Genomic DNA, 26,872 nt, shown 5'->3' with positions numbered 1-26,872 from the left:
AAGATCAGAGGAATGAATGGTTTGGTCTTTAGCCTATATAGCATGTTTTGTGTCGACGCCAGAAGTCGTTGAATAATGATCCTAGTCTAATTGGGGCATTAAAGAGTGGCGACTGTGGAATGCTGTGTTGCAGTTTTAAATTCAGCATTCAGACATTATTTTTCATTATTATTATTTACAAGATATTTGTTTTATTTTCTCCTTGCATGGGTACTTGCGACTCACCCTTGGATTTTGCGACTCACCCTTGTAGCGCAATTGATAATTCTTCATGCTTTACTTAAACCCATACCAGGTTGATGCAGTGGTATAATTGTATCACACTTACAAACTAACTTAGCTTACTTTCATGTGTAAAAGACTGCAGAATAATGTCTGCAATAGAAACGAATGATGACACATAATCACAAACAGCCTGACGTTTGGATCAGTTTGGCTCTGTGGGGGTGTAACTGAACACAAAAAGCTCTGCTTCTCTCCCGAAGGCAATGCAAGGCATATATTTTCACAGTGCCAATCTGGGGACAGAGTGGCGTTTGTAATGATAATGAAGATATCCTCCCCCATGGAATTCGGTTCGTCTTTACTAAGGTTTAGCACATTGAATTCATCCTGAGTGTCACTGTTGAATGCTTGATCTATCACTTCAGAAATAATGGCAGCCACCTGCATATGCTGACATGCATAATTGTGCATTTTGCATTATTCGTTTTGTGGGGGCATAGCATGATTGTGTTTTGATTCTGACAGGCTAATAAACAAGACACCTGTTGTACTTACCTGCTGAATTCTTTCCCTGTGCTTTCCCAAGTGTAAGGGGGGGGGGATCCAGTATTTTCCCCCACTTGATATCAAGTAGTCTACTATACCAAATAGCCTACTCTGTCTGCTGTGGCAGAGTATTCATGCTATTGACAATGTGCTCATGCAACTGACAATGTGTTCCTTAAACCTCGGGCTTGATTGCCTAATAGGTACGACAGTGGTGGGTTACGGCAGCGGTAGACTGGCAATTTCTCTGTCATTCCTCCAGCACACTCTCAGCCAGAAGAGCTCCGCTGATGATGAGTGAGTCACTTTCCCTCTCACCCACTCCTAATAATGCTCCTTTCAGCCACAGGTGAATAGCAATGGCCTTGGTGCCTCTGTCTCACCATCTCCGACATGCTGAAAGCAAGTGCCTCCACTGCTCACCCATGTTGGCACGTTGCATCCATGGCAAATACCATATCAAATCAGATTCACTTCCATGAATGATCAGATCACTCCTTCAGATCACTCCTTCAAAATTGTTTATTTCAGTTCCTTCCACCCCTTTTCTGTCTGACCTCAACTGAAAATATGACATTTTTCATTTTTAATCATTTTTTAATGTCATATTTCAGTGATATTTTAAGTTACTTATCTATCTGATAAATATAACATAATCTTATGTTGCTCAAAATTATCTGAATTTGAAACAAAGACACATTAGAATATTTTAGATCTTACTTCAGAGACAGCCTTATGACTGAGATAACATTGTAAGTGTCTCTTATAAGTGACTTTTTTTGCAAAGAGAAATTATTTGCTTTTCTTAAAAGGCTTTTTACGTTAAAGAAAAGTTCAGATATAGGGAGGTTAGAGTGTTTTGACCAAATGGATTGACAGTTAACATGAAAGCATGTTCTAGTTTGAGGGCACTAAAATACTTTGGGGGGGAAATGAAACATCCTTGAGACTTTCAGCACAGCTTTTCTGTGAACCAGCCAGGCAGTTCAATGTTGAAGCATTGCAAATTGAAAACAGAAATGTCCTCGAATCAGTCGTTGCACAAGTGTCCATTTAAGTGCTGATCTTTTGCATCAGCCATCTAAACGGATAGAAAGACTGAGAAAATAAATGGTGTCATTTTTATTGGCATGTTCTCATCCAAGTTAGAGTTGTGCTAAATTAGGGTTTTAAGGGTTGATAGTCAGGGATTTGAGCTGAGAGTGGTTTGGTGGCAGGAGAGAAGAGTTAAGAGAGCTGTCATGAAGTGTGGAAAACTAGCTGAGAATTGTTGGCTCTTTTGAAATCAGGTCTGGATATTGTTGATAAGGAAAGGAAGTTAAGTGATTTACGTTGAAGGAAGAATATAAGACAATCAAACCATCCATAATAACTTTAATAACTTTGTTCTAAAACATTCTGAAAATAAGTTTTAGAGCCATGTGAAGTCCCAGGCTGGATTATGAACCAGCAGGGCTATGGAGAGACTCGGGCCACGTTCCCTATGAGGCAGCAATCGCTGTGTAGATAGTTAAATAAACTAGAATAAAGGGGCAGAGAAAATTCTGCCTTTAAAATAAATGAATACATTCTTACATTCACTCAGTACATAGAAATATTTTTCCCTGTGGTTTAACACTGTGGTTTGTGGGAAAAACACAAGGTGTTTCATAGGAAAAAAGGATGTTTCTTCGGGACTATTGGGCACTGATCTTGTAGAGTGAACTTTGATGAGTCTTGAAGAGTGACTCTGAGCTCCTCTTGGCATATATTCTGTTTCAAAAGTCCATCCTACCCCCTAAATGTTAACACCCTGACTGGGATGGTTCTCAGAGGCATTCCCCCATACCGATTCTAGGGTTTCTCACACCTCAATTTCTTCCTGGCCCCAAGTTGTCTGAATACCAGAGCAGGAACAATAAGAATACACCATTTGGTACGTGATTGTGCATCATATCACTCTGAGGAATTTCATCGGGCAGGATGAAATCGTACAGGTTGGCAGGTGCACTGAAAGATGTCTCCGCAGCAGAAATGATCACCAGTGATGAGCCTTCCCTTTACCACAGACTCCACTGGGATGCTCTGGCACTCTTTAGAAGACTGGGATGCTCTGGAACTCTTTAGAAGACTGGGATGCTCTGGCACTCTTTAGAAGGCCGTCTGATACATATTTTGCATAGTGGAATAGAGTGGAATAGCATGGTCTATCATGTGAGCTTTTCCTACAACTGTCCAAAGTTGATTTTAAAAGTAGAGTCTGGGGGCCCTAATTTAAACGCTGAGCAAAGTGCAAAGTCAGTCGATGAGCAAAGGTCTTGTACATAAACTAAATCCATCATGTGGCGTGTGAGAGCTTCGGACTGACCCACCAGTGTTTGTGCTTAGGATACTGCTCATGACATTAAATTTGCAAATAGATTTAGCATAGTTATTAAATTATCTTTAGATAGACTTTAAACTTTGTACTTTGCCTGGCATTTGATTTAGGGCCCTGAGTTGAATTATCTCCATTCTATGCCCTCAACAAAAATTAATGGAAATCCTTTCAAATTTCCAATCAGCTAAATGAGTGCTGGTAATGTTATGAGGAGAATGGCATTTTTGGGTGCCTTTAAAGCAACACCAAAGCACTTTTCCTCTGTCGCACGCACACTATTTGTTTATCCAGCACCGGCTTTGGAAATAACAATGTCCACAGACAAGGTAGAGTATGTTGCATGATTTTATGAAAGTATTATGTACAGTATTGCGACATCAGAAGCAAGTCAAATTTGTAATTTCTTATGTCTCATTCCATCAAACTACAGATCCGCTACCCGATGTGGCAAACTTGCATAGTGCGGTTATAGCCGATAGAATGCATAAGTGCCGTTCACCTTGTTACGAGTTGATGAACCACTGAAACGATTTTGGAAACATTATTTTAAGGTACAAAATACTCTTTGGTATTGCTTTGAAGGTTTCAGTAGGTGCTGTTCTGACTGCCAATCTGAAGACTTTTCTGAGTTTTTCCTTTATGCTGGTTGAAAATGTAGATGAGCTACTAATGAGGTTGAATCAGAAGCTGGTCTACTTCAGTAGTAGAATATGGCAGTGTTAAAGGCCATCCAAATGGTCAGGCAGAGGCAGGTTACAGTGTAGGGTGATTGGGGAATCACACATGGCTCCTTTGAAGGCACTAGCAGCTGCGTGAACAGGGTGTGGTTTACAGCTGTGTGATTTAACTGCTTTTTCCTACTGAAGCTGGTCAAGGGGCAAACAACATTATTTCCCCCTGGAGATATTTCCCCCCAAACATACACATGCTAACTGACAGTATACGCACAGGCGAACATGCACACAGACACTCACACAGTACATACAGACACACACACAGTACATACAGACACACACACACAGACACTGACATACTGGCAGGGTATACAAGTTTGCACCGACACACACAATTACACACTAGCTCACCTGCGCGCACACACACACTGAAAAAAAAGTCTTTCAGATTTACATGAAAAAAGCATGGACATAAGTTGCACATTATAAAACCATGTTCTCTTAACCAGATTTAGTCATGTTAAATATACCGATTTTTTTCTTGCTAAACAAACATGATTCATTCATGTTATATAAACATGATTTTATGTAAAAAATAATGCATAAGGAGCCTTTATTTTTACATTCTACATAATTCTACATTATATTATACATGGAAATAAATAATGCATAAGGAGCCTTTATTTTTACATTCTACATAATTACATACATACAGTCTTTTTCAAAACACTTGACAGCAGATCCACTTTTGTCAGGCATTTCATTACATTACATTTGACACATTTTTAACCAAAGCGACTAACATGGTAAACAGTTTACGTTTTAAAGCAATTTTCTCAACAATTTTAGGACAATTTAAAAACGGTAGAGTACAGTAAGAATAAGTGCATCAGTGAGTGCTGTTTTTAAACAGTTGAGTGTCAGTTCAAGACGGGTGGTAAGTGCTAGGATCAGCAAGACTTGTTGTAAGTGGTGCTATGAGAGGAGATGTTCTCTAAAGAGCTGAGTCTGTTTTTCAGGAGCTGGGCTTTCTTAGACAGTGAACTACCCTCTAGCTCCATCACAACTTTCTGGAGCACTTCAAAAACTTAAGTTCTTTTGGGTAGTCAAGGTTTAAATAATACACTAAGCCAAATAACATGGCAGGAGCTAATGCTACGTTGTCCTGGTCCTGCTGTACCTGCTGACCTTCTAGGACAATCCCCATGCCCTCTGGTTTGCTGGTGGCATCATGCCTCACAACATAGATCCCCATCGTGGTTTCCTCGGTGGCTCCTTGATGGCATGAATTCGTCTTCTCGAACCAAGTGTGAGAACTTTATCTTTATATTGATATCTGACCCACTGGCTGGTTATTCTGTTTTTCTGTTTTTGGCAATGTTAGTTTCCAAGCAAAACTCACACACTTTTGGAGGTTTTTTGATAAAATAACCAAACCAGGATCATTTCAATAGCTCAACACAACTAAAACCCCAAATTCAACACAAAATACTACCAAAATGGCGTGGGAAATGAATACTGCACAGTCAAAAGTATTAGCACCCCTTCACAACAAGTGTCTTTCGTACTGATAAAAGCATCTCATTGTTCATCAAAAGCATCAAAAAACCTCTAAGTGTGAATTTTGCTTAAAAACTTTCGCTCAGCATGAAAAATGAAATAATTCTTACTCACCACAAACTCTCACACGGGATTTGCTGGGTCATCGCTGAGGTAAACACAAAGCCCCTTAAGAATGCATTCCCGGCCTGCATTGTCAAGTAGGATAAGAAAATGAAAACATGCATTTTTCTAAAACATATCGTACAACACTAAAATTGCCTTCCCATAAAAGTTTTTCTTACTTGACTCATTTGTGACGAAATGCTCCGTAGATTCTTGCCTATCTGCCCTCCTCTCTTTTCAAACAGCTTCAGAAGTTTGTCAGCAAATCTAGCTGTGAAAGAAACCAGACTGCAGGGGCAGGGGTTGTGATCCGCTTAAATTCTGTGTTGATCTGAAAACAAGAATAAGAACAGACAGAGAAATCGCTTAGTTATCACAGTGATTACTACAGACAACCTGAAAACACCATCTCTAAAGACTTCCACACATCAGGAGATTTTGGAAAGACTTGAGAAAAACTACCAACTCCCATCTTCAGACTACTTTGGGAGTTGCTGGTCTCATCCTAGTCAAAGACAAGTCTCAAGACTGTGATTTCACATTAAACGTATAGCCTACCTCATATACTTCAAAGAGTGCAGGCCATCTTGTCTTGAAGTCGTTGATCATGGGTGTCTTACGTACCACTTATTTTCTCTTGTATGCAAATGTCTTCCCTTCCACCTCCCTGTTGTTCCTCTTCTCAACATCAGAAAGACGTTTCACTCGCACACTCTCGACAACTTTGAACACAGAACAAGCCAAAGCCCTTGGAGTTAATTGACTTTTTTAAGACTTGCAATGACAAAGAGACTGATACCAACAACTGCAGCATCTCGTGTAGATTAATTTCAGACCAAGATATTTGTCTTAGCTTGGAAATTAAGCATTCAACAGCCTCTGAAATCGCGGTTGTCCATGTGTAGTTATAACGTGCATTTTTACAGTGCATAAAAATGCACTGTACTGTTCTTCCTAGGCTTCTTCTTATTACAGTGCATAAAAGTGCACTGTACTGTTCTTCCTAGGCTTCTTATTACATTGCATGAAAATGCACTGTACTGTTCTTCCTAGGCTTCTTATTCTTCTTCTTCTAACGTGTTTAATGCAGCTTCAACCGTTTAACGTAGAAACTTCATTCAAACTATGTTACTGTACGTAGGTCTTACTTAGGACAAGAGTGCTATGTATTTTTCATCTTTGTAACTTTTATACTTTTTAAACTATTAATTAAAAACTATCAAAATGTCCCCATTGACTTAACATTGCCCTTTATGACATTACAGCAATTAGAATCTTCTGCCAGGTGGCCAGGCCACCTGGATCAACTGTCAGTGTCTCAGGCTTTAAGCATACAAACTGGCTCTATTAAGACTACACACCCTGTTCAACTACTTCCTCTGCCAAAAACTTTCAAAATATATAAATAAAACAAATAAAAGTCCCCACTACAATATTTCACTGTTAAACAATTTAACCCTTTAAACTACTGAACTTTTTAACTGTTGAGCCATTGTAACTGTTACTTGTCATCAACTATGACTCCTACCCACTGTAGCTAGTTAGCATGGTTAGCATAGTTTACATGTTAGCATTGCTAGCATTTTTAGCAAAACTGCTAAAAATGATTAGCTAGGTTAGCTAAGTCACATGGTTAGCATAGTTAGCATGTTAACATTGTTAGCATTTTTTAGCAAAACTGCCAAAAATGATTAGCTAAGTAACATGGTTAGCATAGTTAACATAGTTAACATTCTTGCTAAAAATGAATAGTCAAGTTAGCTAAGTCATATGGTTAACATGTTAGCATTCTTAGTATTTTAGCATAACTGCTATAAATCATTAGCTAAGTTAGCTAAGTCACATAGTTAGCATTGTTAACATAGTCAACAGCATTAGCATTATTAACATTTAAAAAAACTGCTAGAAAACATTAGCTAAATTAACTAAGTTAAGTAACTTGGTTAGCATTATTATCTTTGTTAACATAGTTAGTATAACTGCTAGCAAACATTAGAGCCATTCCAACTGTCAGTTATTGTCAACTATCTACCTAAATAATTTAACCATTTAAACTATCCACCTATTTAACTGTTCAGCCATTCCAACCATATTAAACCTCATCTACCTAGCAACCAATATAGTTTGTTTTTACTCTGTATGATATTTTACATCATATTTTAGCATTTTCATGCACTGTATTTCCTTCAGGAAATGCTTTTCTAGTTTTCATTAGCTATCATCAGGTGGAGCAGCAAATTTGGCGCCTTGCTAGAAATAGTGCTACATTTCCCCATAGTAGAAGCTAAGCTACTACCCCATTCAACTAAATTAAAAAAGTTAGCTTCAAAGTTTTAAGTGTAGAGCAACAACAGATTTGAACTACACACATGTTCATACTATACAAACACATAGGCCTACTATAAGCAAGCACATTTCCAGAAACATTAGCCCTAATACTATGATGCATTTTGCACTAACCTAATGTAACGTTTATGTTAGCTAACTGAGCACTAACCTGCAGCACACTAGCTTACTCATGTTACTCGACGTTACTAGCAAATAAAACCATTGCCTTTGTGAGGGAAAATGTGTCTTAAGTACTTGGCAAACATTTTGTAAGATTGAATTACTTTTACCTTATACACAGCTCTCCAAATGAATGATCTTGAAATGGACCAACGGACAGCGCTTCCAACTTCTTGCCGAGGAAAAATGGTGGACACAAAATACTTTAGTAGTTCTGGCATTTTGGCATGCTGCTGAAAGCCAGTGGGCAGAGTCATTAGACAAAACATAATAATTTTCTTTTCGCCTAACATAACTTAAATTCCTACATTTGACATTTCTCAAGATTAAAATAGCTCTACACGATTAATACATGTTTGGAGAAGGAACATAAAATAATCATGTTAAATATAATAAATGCATTTTTGTAAATTCAACAACCCCCATTTCCCCTTTTTTTCAGTGCACATGCATGTGCACACACGCACACTACATGCACAGAGGCGAACACACACAGAAAATGTGGATACAGACGTGCATTTTTCTGTTGTTGCTCACAGGTCACACATCAACACACACACATTATGGTGAAGTTTGGTACATTAATAATTACACATAATTTTGTTATTTTATTACAGTTCAAGCACCTCAGTTAGTTGAGACTATGTATGCTGTTGAATTGCATTGTTAAACAATCCCTGAGTAACCAAGGGAAGAGGATGTAAGCCTTGAGGTGTACAAAGAGTTGCAGGGGAGTTGTAGAGGAGGGAGAAAACCTGGGATGTGTGCTTTATGTACTTTGTGTAGCAGGTGGCAAAACCATGGTGGTCATAGGCCTATCATGTACTGCTATGTGGTATGTACTATCTAGTTTTACCAGCATCTAGTCAGTACCCACCAAAGAATCTTTGGTACCCACTGCCTTTTTTCAAACTCCAGCAACAAACACTCTTATGTCAATACTAATAAGTGTCCACATTTTAAGTCGGTTTAAAAAATACAGAGTATGTTAGACATCCCCATACAAGCTGTCGAGGCCAGCATTTTTGGCTGCTGATAGCTTTAAAGCCAGTATCGCCCCCTGCAGCACACCCACCACCCCCACCCTCCTCTTCTGCTAAGCTTTGCCAAAGTAATGTCAGGAGATTTTTCCAAGTCCACCTAGATACAGCCAGCAGCATGATTTTTCTGTTGCTTGGTTAATGGGAGCCCAATGGGAGGTAATGATTTCTGTTTGCGACTGAACTCCAACTCCAAACAGCTCTATGTAGAGGACAGAGGAGCGATCTGGTCCAAAATCTTTTTCAGCACATTTGCGATGCATCTTGAAGAACAACTGAATAACTTATAATAAACATAAACAAATGTTTGGACTACTTTATTTGAAGAAGCATTTGCTCCAAAGGTACATGTATGCTAAGCACAATTAGCAAGGGACCCAAGAAATACAATGAATACAGTAAGTGCATCCTGCCCTGTAAGTTAACTCTTATGTCTCTATGATGTGACACATGCTCTGTTACTGCACACTTGTTGCCAATATCAGCTGAAAAAGTGAGTCATGCATGCCGCACCACTGTGACTTTCATATTCGTTGTACTTCTAAGAGAACATTATACCATGTCACTCTGGCATATGTTGTCCAAGTGTTTAAATGAAGCTGGATGTAATTTCACTATAATCAAAGTAGGCTACAGTGTGTCTTATAGCACTATGCACAATAATATGCTAAATGTGACATTTAAGGGTTCATATTATGTGTGGGCTCATAGGAGAACCTATAAATTCAACTGTTCAAGAGCCTTCAAAAAGCTCACTAACTATACATACAGTGTGTTTGCACTGAATGAATCAGACAGTGGGCGTCTTGGACTGAGCTGATGTTTGTCAATTGAGGCAAAAAATCCACAGGCATGGTTGTTGACGGAGGTGATTCTTTGTTTCTTGTTGTTTTTTTGCTGAATTATTGTGTTAATATGCATCAGTAGGTCTTGTCCGGGGTTTTAAAACCACACCAAAGTGTTATTCAGGTATGATATTTCTCATTATTCCATCATTTTAATAATTTCATACCTTATTTTGTTCAACATTCAGGTGGGTCTCCAAAAAAAAGAATATCGTGGAAAAGTTCATCCCACCCACCCACACTCTCCTAATTTATTTCAAAAAGTGAATCTTTCATTCTAGATTCATCAGATATAAAGTAAAATATTTCAAGCCATTTTTGGTTTTAATCTTGATGATTACTACCCTGACGAGCCAGACCCACATCAAGATGTAGGGTCTGGGAACTCACCATTCGCAGTGCTCAATCCGAGGGGCGGGATAAACGGTTTTCTTTCAAATTCCCTCTGCACGCAATAGGATAGCTCTACAACTCATGAGTCCCATGCGTTTTCCCGATGCACGATGTGATTGGCCTGATTGAAGTTCAGAACTTGATTTTTTCCAGCTCGCAAGCCAACGGAGAGTTGCTAGACTACCCTGGCTGCAAATTACATTTGCTGTCGCTAGGGTGCGTCTAGATTTCTAGGCTAGATGATTACGGCTTACAGCTCATGAAAACCCGAAATCAGTTTCTCAAAATATTAGAATAAAGAGGTTATAATACAGAAATGTCGACCTTTTGAAAATAAATGAACTAATCTGAATAATCTAAAGTACCGTAGTAGTTCGTTTATACACTCAATACTTGCTCGGGCTGATTTTGCACAAATTACTGCATCATTGTTGCATGGTATGGAGGCAATCAGCCTGTGGCACTGCTGAGGTATTGTGGAAGCCCAGGTTGTTTTGTTAGCAGCCTTAAGGTCATTTGCCTCTTGACAATAAACCATTATTCTCTATGGGGTTCACAGATGAGTTGTCTGGTCAATCAAGCACAGTAATACCATAGTAAGCAAACCAGTTACTAGCAGTTTTGGCACTGGAGGCAGGTGCCGAGTCCTGCTGGAAAAGGAAATCAGGATCTCCATAAAGCTTGTCAGCAGATGGAATCATGAAGAGCTCTAAAATCTCCTGGTAGAAGGCTGGACTTGATAAAACATAGTGGACCAGCACCTGACACCCCAAATCATCACTGACTGTAGAAACATCAAACTGGGCATCAAGCAACTTGGATTCTGTGCCTCTTCACTCTTCCTCCAGACTATTGGGACCTTGATTGGACCCTGATATCCAAATGAAATGCTAAATTTCAGTTTGGACCACTGAACAACGGTCCAGTTCTGTCTCTACTTAGCCCAAGAAAGATGCTCTAACCTTGTCTCTGATTCAAAAGTGGCTTGACACTAGGAATGTAGCCCATTTCCTGGACACGTCTGCACGTGGGGGTTCTTGATGCAGACTCCAGGCTCAATCTACTCTATGTGAAATTCCCCCAAGTTCTTGAATTGGGTTTACTTGACAATTCTCTCAAGGCTGCGGTTGCTTCCACACCTTTTCCTACCACACTTTTCCCTTCCCAGCACTCTGTGAACACCCTGCCCTTTCAGCAATGACCCTCTGTGGCTTACCTTCATTGTGGGGGGTGTCAATGAGTGTCTTCTGGACAACTATCAAGTCTGCAGTCTTTCCCGTGATTGTGGTTGTGTTTACTGAATCAGACTAAGAGATTGAAGGCTCAGGAAACCGACATTTCTGTAATATAACATATTTATTCTAATATTTTGAGAAACAGATTTTGGGGTTTTCATGAGCTGTAGGCCATAATCATCAAGATTGAAATATTTCACTTTATATCTAAAGAATCTAGAATAACAATTCACTTTTTTAAAAAGTAATGTAGGTGGAAAAAATGAACTTTTACCCACCTGCTATGTCTAAATACAACCCTAAGAAGTTCAGTGTTGAAGGTTTAAGGACTCTACTTATAACTTATATCTTACATATCTTCCAATAGAACATGAAAATGAACTACCGGTACTTATTCTAAAACTCTCTTGTCTGTCTTTTATCCTTCTCAGCACCATGGTGTGATGATGCAGTCTGCTAAGATGCATGGTGGGTCAGATGGTGCCCTCTCCCCTCGGCCAGACCCCAGTGGACCGCAGCAGCCTGGAGCCGGGGGCAGCGGGGGCAATGCGGGCAGCGGGGGCACCTTCCACCGTTCCTTCCTGGCCCTGCCCGAGCCCGAGGCCTGGCGGGTGGCTGGACGGCAGGGTCTGACGCCGAACTCGCGGTCCTGCTCCCTCCAGGTTCCGCCCACTGTCTCGGGGAGCGTGCCGCTGCTGCCCCGGGCCGCCACCTTCGACGTGGCGTACACGCGGGACGGGACGTCTGCAGGGCTCGGCGCGCCGCCCCTCAGCCCTGGCAGCATCATGCGGCGGCGCGGGGGCATCGTGGACCAGCGCGACGTGGTGCGGGCGCACCAGGCGCACAAGATCCAGAGTACGCCACAGGCACGCAGGAAAGAATGGGAGTGAGTACATGCGTCATGCAATCATATGCACAAGGTTTTTAGCTGTATCATACATAACCACAGCATATTTCTTTTGCTCAAAAAGATTGAGTTGATCTTATATGTGTAAACTCTTCCCATGTGATTTACAGTTATAATATACAGTATACCCATCGGTCCTTGTCATTGTACAGTATAGGTCAGCCAAGCCATTGTCTTTATTTCAGAACATGTGGAGTGACAATATAATACTCAAGCTTAAATATTCAATGTCACTGCATGCATAGTGGTATGAAGACAACTGTGACTATGCCACCTGTTATATTATAAACACACATTCTTGTGGGGGGAATGAGAGGGCAATAGAGAGAGAGAGTCATTTTATGCCAGTTAGCCAATTAGGTTGTTGTGACACTCTCAGCTGTACGTAGGTATTATCATTAGAGACATGATTTCCATATAGTACTAGTGTTCTGCCCCTCTTCTTGATTGCATTTCTCATTTTTTAACTCACCTTTTCAGTAGCCAGCTAGAGCTCACAAAGATTCACTTGTCATGGTAATATCAGATAGTCTTCCCCACAACTGTACATTTTTAGTGTTTTAATGTGCAGTATTATTGTCACCATAAGTTATAGTGGTTGTCATACGTGTCATTTATCTGTGCCAACGGCAGTTGATTTTGGTGTACTGCGGGACATGGGCCATAGATATGTCTAAATAGAGGTTTTTGGTCTTGTCACTCTTCCATGCCTCCCACACACATGGGAGTTGCATGCTTTACACCGCATGCTGTGAACACATGTCACGGCGTCTCTGAATAAAAGACTTAACTTGCGCCATTTCTACTGCCAATTAGACTGACCAGGAAATGAGAGTGAATCACCAAGACTGCTGTCGGTTGGATTCAGAGCATGAGCCTTGATTATGGCAACATTGCCATCTTGATATGGAGTAGCAGTTCATTGCAGTAGTAGCTCTGTCCTCCCCCACACCTGTCACCTGATTAGGAGCACAAATCCCCCCCCCCCTCTCTCTCTCTCTGTGGCCCTCTCTCTGGTTCTCTCTTGCTCTCTATTCTTCTCTTTCATATAAACGTAGGAGTACTCAAACAGGAAGGAATTATCATTGTTGACTGAGGGGATAAGGGTGCTCACAGATAATCACCACTGGAGGATGAGCACTATGTGGGCAGAGGCGTTTCAAACACAGGAAATTGATTTATGGCTTTTTGTGTTTTTTTAATTTTATTTCATTTTTTGTTATGTCTTGCAACTGTATTGAATGATTGATGATGATGTATTCAGGGTTTTGTGGATGACGCAAAAGTAATGGGACACATACATTGCTAATAATGACTCTTGCAGAAAATAAATAAATCAGAGGGAGGTGTCGTTCGTTGTGACCACTAGAGGACGCTATGGCACAAAAAAGCCATAAGCAGCTGCTGTTGCTCAGTTGGAAGAGTTTTGCCATGTGGCCAGAAAGAACATTTGCAAAAATGTTTTATCACACAACATTGTACAGGTGTTTTGATTATATCCAATTACTTGATGCTTTAAATACTGGTCCTCATACCAGCCAACTTCCAATTCATATGCTACATTTTTGACACATAATAACTATGCCAAAAGGGCCTGTGTCAAAGACTTCCACTCTGTAATTAATTTCAGAGCTATTATTGAGACATTGCTGGCATAAAATGTGTACTGAATAAAAGAATGGAAGCTACCCTCAAATACCTAAAACAGCTAGAATTCGAATTGGAGTGGCATTTACATTGTAGTGCTTGCTTCATGGAAATAAAACCACATTATTTTCCATGTTATGCCAAAATGATATTCAGGAATTCTGAAAAGGCCTAAGTCCTTCTTCAAAAGCATGGCCAATGGCAATGCTGGAATGTGTTGGTATGAAGGGGAAGACGAGAGAACTTCTTAGACACATACCTCATATGTCCCTCACGACTTTGTGAATGAGTTAAAGGCATGAGACCACCAGATATACTTCAAATTCCCAATGTGTAAAAATGTGATGGTGTTAGAAGATTGCTCTGGGTTTAGATTGTGATTATAACATGTGTGTTTATATAAGCCTCTGGTTCGGCTAGGATCATGCTGACGGAACTCCGAGATAGAGAGAGTCTGTTGCCAGGTAACAAAGTGGAAGAAAACACTGAAGCCACTCTAATCAGAGCTAAGGTGAAAACCTGTCGACAATTACATAAACGCTCTTCAGAGTTATTTGGAGATTCATGTGCTGATATCCGTTCAACTCGCTGGACTCTCATCTTTGAACATAGTTTTTGTGCCTTTTCTCCCAGGAATATCCAGGAGTAAATATTTAGGTGAGAGTAGGAGGTTGTAGGAGGCGTTTCAGGAAGTGTGGTCTCCTTGTTATCTTTGTTCTTCCCAAGGAAATTGATCATTTCACCCGATGCCAAGTTTCATGACCTAGTCCTTTTCTTAGAGGGATCTTGGTTATTTGAAGTTGTGCTATACTATTTAGCATTCTGTGTTTCATGATATGAACAATAGTCAACAGTAGCACTATAGGTTAACCAAACAATATGCACACAGAGTCAGAGATACATTGGAATTGAATATGGAAATACACTTCTTCCTCATTCCTTCCTTTCTATGGGACTTAACATGGAAATGTTATTGCATTGAAGTAAGATAGCAAAAGAGATGAAAATCCTTCTTCCTTGAAAACCTCCCTCAGCTTTCTGTCCATACAGAAGAATAGAAACCTTGACATTCCTAGCTAGATTGCTAGAACCACATTTGCCTCCAGGAAAAAGCAGACATTCTGTAGGAAGAGGTTGCTCTATTGTACAACACTTTCATTGGCAAATTGAAAAGAACATAGCAGAAATTCAACTGAGCCCTGTCACCATGGAAACAACTGTTAAGAGGAGAGAAAGGGAAATGTTGTCTATAGAAATCAACAAATATTTTCGGCTGTCATCATAGAAGAGAGAGAGCTTCTTAAGTAAAAATGTTTATTGAAGATGTTTTCACAGGTGCTTGGGAGAATGGCGTGCCAAGTGTACTAACAGATCTTATTTTGTATACAGAACCCATATAGCACTGCAATGCCTTTTGTTTTCAAAAATGAGTGAGAGCTTTTCACTTTGAAGATAAAATGAACTCATTTTATAAATAAAAGGGTTTTTTTTTTTCAATAGATGAGAGGGTGCTAACTGCATGAGATTTGACATGTTGTGAAATTCCATCCATGGCAGAGGTGGGGGGCTGTGCTGCAATATACACATTTCTACAGTATATCTCAAGAAGTTTTAAAATTAGGTATGCTTACATGCTCACATCTCGTATTGTTTAATTTGGCTATCTCAACAAAATGGGCAACAACAGTCAGTTAAAATTTAGTTTGTGCCAAAATCTTGTAGTGGTGTAAAGTGCATGAAATTTAATGATCCGATGATCACTATTTGTAGTGAGCATGTGTGCATTAAATCAGTTGAGGAGCAGCATCTAGTGTGTGGACCTAGAATTAAGTTAGGCCTGTGGCTTTGACAGTTACACATATACACACACACCAGCACACAAACACACACAGGTATACACACACAGACCCATGCACACACACACACACACACACACAAACACACACACACACACACACACACACACACAGTCATGTGCATGCACACACACATACACACACACACACTGTGTGCGCAAGTTTGTACACAAACACACATGCACACAGACACACACGCGCATATGTACAAACACACATACACGGAAGTGTACACAATGTACAATGTACACATACACGGTCATGGCCATGGCACTTTTTAACAAAACTAATATCATGCCTACCTACCTCAGTAGGCCACTCAACTCTTGGTACACGTCACGGTTATCTCTTGCCTTGATTATTGTAACATCCTGCAAACAGGCCTCCTGGCTTGCATGTTGAAACCTTTACGGATGGAACACAGCAGCACGTTTAATTTTCAATCTGTCAAAAAGAACATTTAATCATGGTGCTTAATGTGCTTCAATGGCTACCTACTGTATGTCTGCCTGCATCAAATAGAATGTTGCCTGGAACTGCTGCCAATAAACACACAACAATCTAGACTATTGCCATTTCTAGTTCCCCCGATAGTGGACTGAGTGATCAATCACTACCTGACTGTCACTTCAATACTTCCATGGTTGTCACTTAAACATCGGCACTATTGTTCTCTGATTATCACGTAAGGTAGTATTTAAAAGATCTGCACCGTTGTTCTCTGATTATCACGTAAGGTAGTATTTAAAAGGTAGTATTTAAAATATTTTATTGTTCTCTGATTATCACGTAAGGTAGTATTTAAAAGATTTGTCCTTACCCTGAGTTGCACTGTAGCTTGAATGTCATGCCATATTGTAAGTCACTTTGGATAACAGCGTCAGCTAAATTAATACATTTAAATCTAAATGCATTTGAGTGTCACCAATGTATACTTTGTCCGTTGTTGTAGACTTACCACACACAGGTGACATATACACACACACACATGTACATAGGTACACTGTGTTACAGATTTATACATTATTACTCTATGTAAATTTGTTACTTTGTTTTGGAGTTCAACATACTGTAGGGCCCTGTTGTTCGAGGTCACAGCGTATATTGTTGGTAGGAAAAAAATATATTAAAAAATGGTCCTACTTAGCTTGAGATATCTTGCTATGAGTTTGACGTTAGTATAGACTTTACAGGAAGCGACTTAGGGAAACACAGGTATGTGATTGCCAGTACAAACACTGGAGTTGTACTGTTTCTTCATAATGACTTAGTTAAAGACGCATAGTGGTGTCTCGTAAGAATCCTGTTCATGTTGCATAACACTTGCAATGACATTTTGTGTCTGTTAAGAGGCACAAACACAGTCTGAAATCTGCCCCCATGGCAAAGCTTTTTAGCTGCCTGGTTGCGCTTGCCACAAGCAAGATAACTCAAAGTTAGCACCAATATTTTTTCCTACCGACAGTACTCAGTGACCTTGAACAACAGGGCCCTTTGTTGAAAGCGGCTGGCACTCTCCTTTAATTCTGAACTCATGTGCTCTGAGTGTGACAGAAGTGCAGATGGGAGAATAAGTTTAACTGACAAGCGCATAACTGGAAGCGTGAAAAAGAGACAAATGAGAGAATACAACCCACTGTGTATATTATTGTATTCCACTGTCAAATAATCATTGAGTTACCAAGACTGGAGATTTACAAAGAGTTGCAGTAGCCTCGTCAGGTATTGGAGTAGGATGACTTGGTAAGAGTGCTTTATTCTCTTTGTATAGCTTGCAGGTGGCAACACCATGTGGCGGTGACATCATGTCGTACATGTACATAGTTTGGTATTCTGGTCTACGCAACCCTGTAAACTACCCTACATTGGAGTATTATCAGACTGAATGCTGTGCTTGTTGACTGCTTGTCACTTTAAATTCTGGTTTGCTACCTTGAAAATCCCCCTGATCGCTACAAATGTGAGGACACCCACACAAAATGATTCAATGCAGGCATAGTTGTACTGTACATGCCAGGATACAACCCACATGTTAGCAGTGGGTGATATTACCATGGTGATATTAACATATTAGCATAATATGACTTAAACTTCAAAGCAGGGGAATCACTATTGCTCTTTACTTAGCCCATAGTAGTTATTCAGAACTGGTCATTTTGAGAAAAGAACTAATGATAGTCGAGTTAACTGAATTGGTTTAGAATTAGTGGGGCACGTCTGGCTTCATATTACAGCATATAGTTTTTTTTCTTTTTCTTTTCTGTTTCTCGCTTTTTTTCTGAGTGACTTAAGAACTATTTCATGATCTATTTTAAATATGTAGGCCTATTATCGGCACAATGACCTGATTTCTAATATTCTTCACAGATGTACATCTCTGTTCAGCAGGAACCAGTTACAATACACCAAGTGATGTGCATGTTGCCGCCTCTGCCAGTGATTGAAGACGATGCCAGTTATTACAGTGATACCTTTGGAAAACTAAAGTTTGTGTACGATTGTGCCATTCGTAAAACAATTGCTATCTGTCCTGGTTCTTTATTATTGTCATGACAATATGTGCTAGTCAAGGAATTAACTGGATCTATATTGCCTATTGCGTGTAGGCCTACTGAAGGCATTTGCGCAATAGTGCGCCTATATGAACACCTCTCTTTAGTCAAGATGTAGCCTAACCGTTTTAGTGGGCTGTTTTAATTAAATTGTATTATTATTATTAAATTTAGCTGAGAGGTTTACTATCTGTGGATTTTGGCATATATGATGCAAATGCTGTGGAGAAAAAAATGTCTGCACTGATGTATCCTTCACTGGTCCAAATGTATTGCCATGGTTACGTTTTTTTCATCACTCATCCTCCGGGGAAATGCTCTGCCGAGGTACGTGGGAGAAAGCAGAGGATAGGAGCAGGAGGTGACGGTGGCAACGCGCGAGTGTTCGAAGCCTGTATCACAAACGCACTAAGGCTGGCCGTGTACTGTTCACTATTTTTATCATCCTAGTTGTTTTTTTGTTTTTTTTAGATTTTTTAGTTTCTGTATTGTATGTTCGAGCGTAAAGCGTAGTAAATTATTTTTTTTATTTTGTAACTTACTGAAAAGTTTAGAAGAGGAGTCGCGTGGTAACTCGTCGAAAAAAACTCGTCTAAAACGTCTTAGTCTATGTATTCGATTCTGTTAGAAGTGTAATATCTACGCTGTTAAATGGAGTTTTAAGACTACGTGTAGTTGAGGGCGCTGTCGCGAAAGAAATGATCTAGTGTAGGCTACTCCATACACGGGATGTTGGAAACTACAGTGTTGTGGGGGATTGTCTTTGAATCTTATGCAATAACACCGGTCCGGTGTTTCCCTTGCATGAAAATGCAGCTGTCCGTTCAGCGTTGTTTCGCATTTTCACTAATGGAGCAATAGTTTGTATTTCTGACACTGTGTGGTTTGTACGACCGTTCTGCAATGAAGGACCTGAAGACGGATTACAATTATGAGGATTTCGTCGGACACATTTAGTTTTTCTAAAAAGTGGTCTACAGTCAGAATAGGAAACGCTGACTATGGATTAATATTATTCGTCTTTTGTTTTACCTGATGCTTGTCATTTAAGAAGCTTGAAGACTTTCCCCCCCTGATTTTTGTCCCCGTTTCATGTGGCAGAATGGCCCGTTTTGGGGAGGACGTACCCAATGTGATGGAGTCCGGAGAGAGTGCCACGGAGCCCGCAGCGGAAGGTCAGGGAGACGCAGAATCGACGGGCGAAATGAAACAAGCAAAAGCACAGCGGGCTCGCACTATGGCCCTTTACAACCCCACCCCAGTCAGACAGAACTGCTTCACTGTCAACAGGTCCCTTTTCATTTTTGCCGAGAACAACATCATCCGTAAATATGCAAGGCGGTTCATAGAGTGGCCATATCCTTTCATGATCAGATAGGATATCGACTTTCTGTTCTTTGTTGCCAGTTACCTATGTACAAATAAGTTATGTGGCGTTTGGTGTACTGTGATAATTGTGCGACAAAGTGAGCTAGACTATTACCGTTGAAGTCAGGTTTCAGCACCATGGACAGCGCAACTGTGTATATCGGCCATTACACGGCCATTTGCTCCAAAAGTTATTAATAGTTATTACAGCTCTTGAAATGTTCAGCCAAAACCTCGTCATTTCAAAACTATTATGACTTTCACAGTTTGTGAGCTGTAACTGTCATGGAATGCTGCACCAGGCTACACTAATGTTCATTAATGGTGTTACTCTGAATTTCTTATCTTATACTGATCTGGCTTTGTTTGTGTGTGTGTGTGTGTGTGTGTGTGGTCTGGGGGAGGTTTGAAAGCAAAGCAGCATAATGCAGTTTCTCTAAATCAAAGGTGTATGGTGAATAAGAATACAGTGAAACATTTATTGATGTTTTGATTTATCATAGAATTAGAAAATCTCTGCTGGTTTCATCTGTGCCCCAGTCACAAGACAGATGACATGCAATCATAAGAGATGGACATTCAATTCACATTCATACATATATGATTCCATTTGTTATTATAATTGTTACTTCATCAGGCCTCTCTGAACAGAAAAAGTCGCTCCACAACAGCACTTTGTGTTGCGGTTTGTTTACGCGTCCTTGTACAGTTGAAGTTCTTGTCTATCATAGGCATTCTGCATGCCAGGCCTGTCAGGTGTGCAGAGACCTCCCCGATCAGCGGTATCAGTGATTCATCATTGCAGTGGCCCATCGGGAGGAGGCTGAGAGGAAAGCAGCTTTTTCTGCATTGCAGAGCACATTCGGTCAATATTTAGAAATGGTCAAGTGAGCCATGTAGCCAAGTAACATGCCTTCCCTGTCAGTAGTTGGCCTGATGTATGCCACAGCTAAAACTGGGTCATGCTGTATTTTGGGTGTTTGACCAAATTGTCAGTACAATTCATGATGGAGATCTGTTTGTTCAGCAGAGTTAGCCCATGAGTATGGGATCCTTCATACCCATGACTGCTTTTTCATTGGGCTAGAGTTTGATCCATCATCTCAGGTGGTGATTTTAAATGGTGACTTAGACTCATTACATCAGGATTAGGTCTTCTAAGGCATAGGCTGGGCACAGTAAGTGTTTTACTATGTGTGCTACTCTGGCTCCTGGAGGCTCTCGGGTATGTTGTCTATGGGATGCTGCTCTGTGCAAATGCTGGTGATGGGTTTGCTGGTCAGGATGAAGTGGATTGGATGGGTGTCCTTTCAGCCCCAGCTATTTATAAACCACTCACAGCCTTGCCCATGTGGGCTTCTCAATATGAGTCACCCAGGTTCCCAGACGCCCCCTTTAAGCCCCCTTAGTGAGTTAATGACACAATTTTCAGCTGAAGACAAGAAATTAATAATAGAAGACAGAACAGTTTTGCCCCAAAGACACAGATATTCACACACAACCTATTAATGGTGTGATTGGTGTGTGGTGTGTGGCATGGTTTCTGATGTGTTGATCTGTTGTGACTCCAAGTGGAGATAAATAGGAATAAGGACTTCACTGTTCATTTGACATGATGTTGCTACACATTGGTGTAGGTGCCTTGAAAAGCGCTATATATACGCAAATGCAATGTGTTGTTGTTGTTATTTGTTTAGAATTATTTATGTGTTGGAGTTACAGCATAACTGCCTCATACACTACATATACTTGAATCTGTTGGTTTTGGGAATTTGATTGTGTGTGTGTGTGTGTGTGTGTGTGTCTGTATCTGTGTCTGTGTGTGTGTGTGTGTGTGTGTGTGTGTGTGTGTGTGTGTGTGTGTGTGTGTGTGTGTGTGTGTGTGTGTGTGTGTGTCTTTGTGTGTGTTTGTGTGCATATGTTTCAGTAAGTCTAAGATTATCTGACCTCAGTGACATTGTACCCATGACCAAAAAGGACAGTGCTTTACCTGCCTTAACTCCCTTGCCCTTACTCCATTTGAGTACATGATCCTTTCCACCATCATTGCAAACTGCATCGTGCTGGCCCTGGAACAACACCTTCCTGGGGAGGATAAGACACCGATGTCCAAACGACTGGTGAGAAAAGCACATTTACAACACATGCAATAACAACAACTGCATGACTTGTGGCAATTGCTAATTATCTCTTCCATGAACATTTAATATTGTGTCATAAGTCTCAGCAGTAAAATGTCTCATAATACAATATGGCATTGAAGGGCTGTGAGCTTGTGGCTCTCTACTGCCATTCTATGCCATTCCACTCTACTGCCTCTCTATCATAGGATTACAGAAGCCTGTATGGTAGTCTAAGCAAATCACCTGTTCAGTATTTCACTGCCTGGGAAGAGGAGGACGAAGGTTCACACAGAACCACTAATTAAAGCCTCAACTCGACTCGCCTCATTCACTTATTCAGTGCTGTGTTGTATCTCATTAAAGGTCTATGTGTATTACCTCTGCTGTGTCACAAACATATGTGTCAGAAACATCCAGCCTCTGATACTGTACTGTACAGTCTTGAACTGGCTGTGTCCCTTCCTCCCACAGGAGAAAACAGAGCCGTACTTCATTGGCATCTTCTGCTTTGAATTTGGGATCAAGCTGGTGGCCCTGGGCTTCGTGTTCCACAAGGGCTCCTACCTGAGGAACGGCTGGAATGTTATGGACTTCATTGTGGTGCTCAGCGGGTTAGTAGTGCCCTATCCCTTTTTACCCAGACTGAGTGTGTGTTGCCGAGGTAGTCATGTGATCTATCAGTACACCATTCAAGAGCGCTAGAGGCCGTCCTGTATGGCTATAATTAGAAAGTGTGAGGGAGGCCCCAGAGCTGTAATAAAAGGCTCCCAAAAGTGCATTGGAGGCTTTGAAATTGTAACACAGTGGTGTGCAGGATGGTTATATTCTGTACTGCCTTCTTCCCATTCTTGTTAGTAAAGGCTGTCGATATTCATTCCAATAAGGAGAGATATGACATTAGTGAAGGTTTCTAGACCATGGGTTAGTGTTTTGTGAAGTAATTACTGTTGACAATTTTATCATAAGCGTTTTGGCCATCCTCAGCAGTTTTTCTTGCTGCTAAAAGGTGCAATATGAGATTGTGATCCAATACACATTTAGAAAAAATCAGCAAACTGAAGCTTGTGGTCCTCAAGCTGTAGCTCTCAAATATCAAACATTAGGGAGAACTGAACAGTAGGGAGAACTTTACAGTGTGCCTGTGTGTGTGTGTGTGTGTGTGTGAGAGAGAGAGAGAGAGAGAGAGATAATGAATTATGTCAACTTCCTGCATTCCAAAGGAGATGTATGCCTCCATCATGCACTGTACAGTAGGTGTAGGGGCAGCAGATAGGTGGGTGGATAAGTGGATTGGCAGTCATGTCTAAAACCTGTTACTTACTGCCTCCATGGTCCCTCTGTGCATAAACAGCACATGTAATTCTGCTAATCCCATGAGAGAGGTAGAGAGGAAGAGCACATAACACACCATAACTAAGTTCTGGCCATTTACTGAGTCCTCTGACTTGGGCCGGGATGAAATGCTGTGTAGTCGGATTAAAAGATCTAAGTGCATATATGAGAGCAAATACAGTATGTTGTTTTTTATGTGGTGAATCACAGTGCCTTTGACACCCACAGATCTGAATCTTATATAAATGGGACAGTGTAGGAAAGTGTAGATATTCGAAAAAGATTCCCATTTTCACGAACCTGCTGTTTGAGTAGCTTTGCATGCCTATTGTCCTGAGGGGGCTGTATACTGTATGAGCTCATAACAAGTGAGTAAGAACAGTGTGGAAGGGTGTTCATATTTTATATACGTCTTTCTCCAGTTCAGTAAATTTCATAATTCAAGCAGAAGAGAGAAAAGAGGACCTCATCACTATTCAAGAGACACTTTGCATTTCCCTGTGGCAGGCCTCTTATCAAAATGTTGGTTGTACCTGGCACAGCAGAATTTGAATCGCTAATGTTTAGAACAGATGTCGAGGATTTAATTAAATATCCATAATGCCATTCAAAACTAAAGTTAGCAAATATGAAAAACTTTATTATTTCCATCACCTTAAAGTAGTGTGACAGTGAAGTAGAATAATAATGTGTGATTAGCCTAAATTAAGTGTAATCTTGAAACTTGTTAATATAGATACCATTTAGGCCTGCATTTCTTGTGTACACACAGACCTGTCGACGGTTACCGGTATGTTATTGTGGATATGAATGACACTGTCCAGTGAAGTTTTGTCAGGGGAGTCATCTGTCCAGAGTTACATACCAGGACTATTTTTATCTGGTCTCCTTCACACGTCATCTGTCTTTAAGGGTCAAGAGGACATCATATGTAATCACTCTTACTAATAGGCTGTATCTGGATGTACCTCTTCACTTTCAAATGTCCTTGTGGACCTGTACATCATGGCTCTTCTGTAAAACAATAATGGCATGTTACAGCATAAAGACACATTTAGCTACAGGAAGGTTCAATTCAGGTTCAATGCATCAATTCAGAAGGATAATCATAATGATCAAGTAACATGAAATATATTTATTCATGCATCACCCATAATATCAACCTACTCTAAGAGCAAGCCTGTTGACCCAAACGATCTCATCACTTATACTAAGTCACATATAAGTCAAAATCCATTCCTTGCATCTCTGGAGTCCTCAGAAGGCCAGATTGTATAGCATTTGTGTTCTATCTGTATCAAAGTGCATACGTGGGGGTTGCAGTGTTGCACATGTTCTTTATGGGAGGTGTAAAGCTTGGCTGAAAAACTGTGTCATCTTGCTTGATGACCAGCCTGACAGGCCTGTTTATGGGTCAGTGTGGAAAAGGTCATTTGTGATACATTCAAGCACAGTTAGCAGATATTTCCATTATGCGTAATTGACTACAGTTTTGGAGTGAGGTGTTTCAGCACATTTGATACCCCTATGTTCAGAAGGACATTCAGTAAATGGGAGGCTATCCATCATATCACTCCTCATAAAGACTGCATACAGTCATACAGTAAACATCTCCTGAGAGGGAAAGCAAATATTTCATAGAGCCTGGATGACATATGATATACAAAGATATATCTGGAGCTTAACCCATTTTCCCCCCTCACATATCTGACACACTTTCACTTTAAAACACACATGTTCGACCTCGTCCAACAGAGAGAAAGTAAGTCAGACTTAAAAGAAAACTACACATGTGTCACTATGCCCCGCAAGGAATCCAAACAAGGCCAGTGGGCCAGAGCTTGCGGCGTTCATTTCATCAGAAATTAATGAATCGCTGGTGCAGGCTCCTCAGAGACGGAGTGTTCAATTAAAATCTTTTCCTCTCCCTAATCTTGGGAGTGTGTGTGTGTGTGTGTGTGTGTGTGTGTGTGTGTGTGGTACACGACACCTTAAAAGACAATTCAACACGTAGTTCTTTTATATTGGCTGTTATGGTGTGGTGAGTTGGCTCCCAGTGACCTTGCTAGGGACTTACAGTAGCAGCACAACTACCCACATCCTTTACTCATTTCCTACAGAGGCTCTGCGACTAGAGGTGCTGTGTCTGAATACTGTATGTTGTAGGGACTCCAGTCTGCAGTGGCATGGAGGATTGCTCTGACCTAGTGTGTCTAGTGTTCTTTGTTAGCGATTAGCTAAATGGCTGAATAGCTGCTCTTTAGCCACGATGAATAATTGATACAGTGGGTGGATGAGTGATTCATTAGCCATCTGGTATCAAGACAGCAGCTTCAGAGCAAGATTATGTTCGGTTAAGTCATTATGTTTTGTGTGTGTGTGTGTGTGTGTGTGTTTGCTTGTCTTAGTGTGGTGGTCATACATATGTGTTTTTAACTTTCTCTGTTTTTAGCTGTCTGCTTGTTTACATGATGTTTGTGTCTCACAAATAGTGTTGTCTACCAGTTCCAGCCAGTTGTTTTGTCAGTCTTCACTTGCCTCATTGTCCTACGTTGATGGTTATACAACCAAGTGGAAGTATCAGTGAGATTTTTCCACCTAGAAACCACCTATTTTCTACTTAGAAACAGATGGGATTTTGGAGGTACCTTGCCGTGTCATTGGGGTATGTTCTTGACTTTATACAATAGACATACCAACAGCATGTACCTAGACCTGTGGAGACCGTAGTCACATCATTTGTGTAAGATGTTCAATTCACTGCAAGTGGCTCTGGATAAGATTATCTGCTAGATGACAAACAATGTAATGCTATGCTAATGGAACTGGACACCCAGAACACTCAGGGATATTGCTCATCCTACACAGAGGAACTCATTTAATGTGATTTCACTGGTTAGCATGACATTCGACATGGGGAGATATTGTCCAAATAAACCTGTTGGGTTTGTAGAAAAAACCTCTTTTATTTATACAACAGCCGCACAATGAAATGATCCAGCAGCATGGCACGTTGGTGTACAATTCATTTGGACTACAAGGCGGTTTCTGGCATGCAGAGGAGATTACTCTACTAGCCTGTCGTTACACACATGGAGAGGTCCTGTCTCCCACCTAAATCTCTTAAACGAGGGGGGCAAGCTTTGTTCCTGGTCCTCTGAGAGTAATCCGCAAGCAAATATGGATGCAGCTATTTATTCAGTGACTAATAATGGAATCGGTGCCTCCCATGTTTCGAATTCCCGGGCGTCCTTGCTGTCAGCGGAAAAAGAAATGAATGAGACACAAGCTCCCCTTCTCGTCAAGGAGGATGTAATTGCCCTACAAAAAGTTCGAGGCATGATTGGCAGGCAGGTAGTTTTCACCACCAGATACCTGCATGTGCATGAACTAGACTAGAGCAGTTCTGTCTTTCATAAGGTGTATGACTGTACATCTCCTAAAGTATAATCAACAGTTAAGTGACTAATTATAATCACGACTGTTGCCTCTGATGTGTCAAGATAGTATTGGGCCAATGCTGGGGTTTTGTATTAGGTCGGTGAGTTGAATTAAAAACGCTTCATATTAGAGTTGGCCGTCTACACGGGTTCTCCT

At 40.6% G+C, this 26,872-nt stretch overlaps 1 protein-coding gene and 1 long non-coding RNA gene across 13 annotated transcripts in view; one reads left to right on the top strand and one right to left on the bottom strand.

Annotated features, from left to right (window-relative positions):
* Window positions 1–26,872, top strand: part of LOC121678279 (voltage-dependent R-type calcium channel subunit alpha-1E-like) — a 62,587-nt gene that overhangs the window by 339 nt on the left and 35,376 nt on the right. For all 12 annotated transcript variants that reach the window (XM_042057700.1, XM_042057760.1, XM_042057754.1 and 9 more), the window contains exons 2-6: window positions 975–1,068; window positions 11,922–12,376; window positions 19,554–19,808; window positions 21,835–21,940; window positions 22,415–22,554. In XM_042057700.1, coding sequence (XP_041913634.1) covers window positions 11,934–12,376; window positions 19,554–19,808; window positions 21,835–21,940; window positions 22,415–22,554 — 944 coding nt within the window. In that variant the 5' untranslated portion in view covers window positions 975–1,068; window positions 11,922–11,933. The remainder of the gene's footprint in view (window positions 1–974; window positions 1,069–11,921; window positions 12,377–19,553; window positions 19,809–21,834; window positions 21,941–22,414; window positions 22,555–26,872) is intronic.
* LOC121679304 lies at window positions 5,505–6,117 on the bottom strand. The gene is made up of 3 exons (XR_006021332.1): window positions 6,028–6,117; window positions 5,649–5,800; window positions 5,505–5,552 (listed from the first exon to the last, which is right to left on the bottom strand). It is a non-coding gene; the product is annotated as an uncharacterized LOC121679304 (long non-coding RNA).

This window comes from Alosa sapidissima, chromosome 1 (assembly GCF_018492685.1).
Source record: "Alosa sapidissima isolate fAloSap1 chromosome 1, fAloSap1.pri, whole genome shotgun sequence".
NCBI classification, from domain to species: domain Eukaryota; kingdom Metazoa; phylum Chordata; class Actinopteri; order Clupeiformes; family Clupeidae; genus Alosa; species Alosa sapidissima.
The sequence above is the reverse complement of the archived record's forward strand: the minus strand, read 5'-3'. Positions and strand labels throughout refer to the sequence as shown.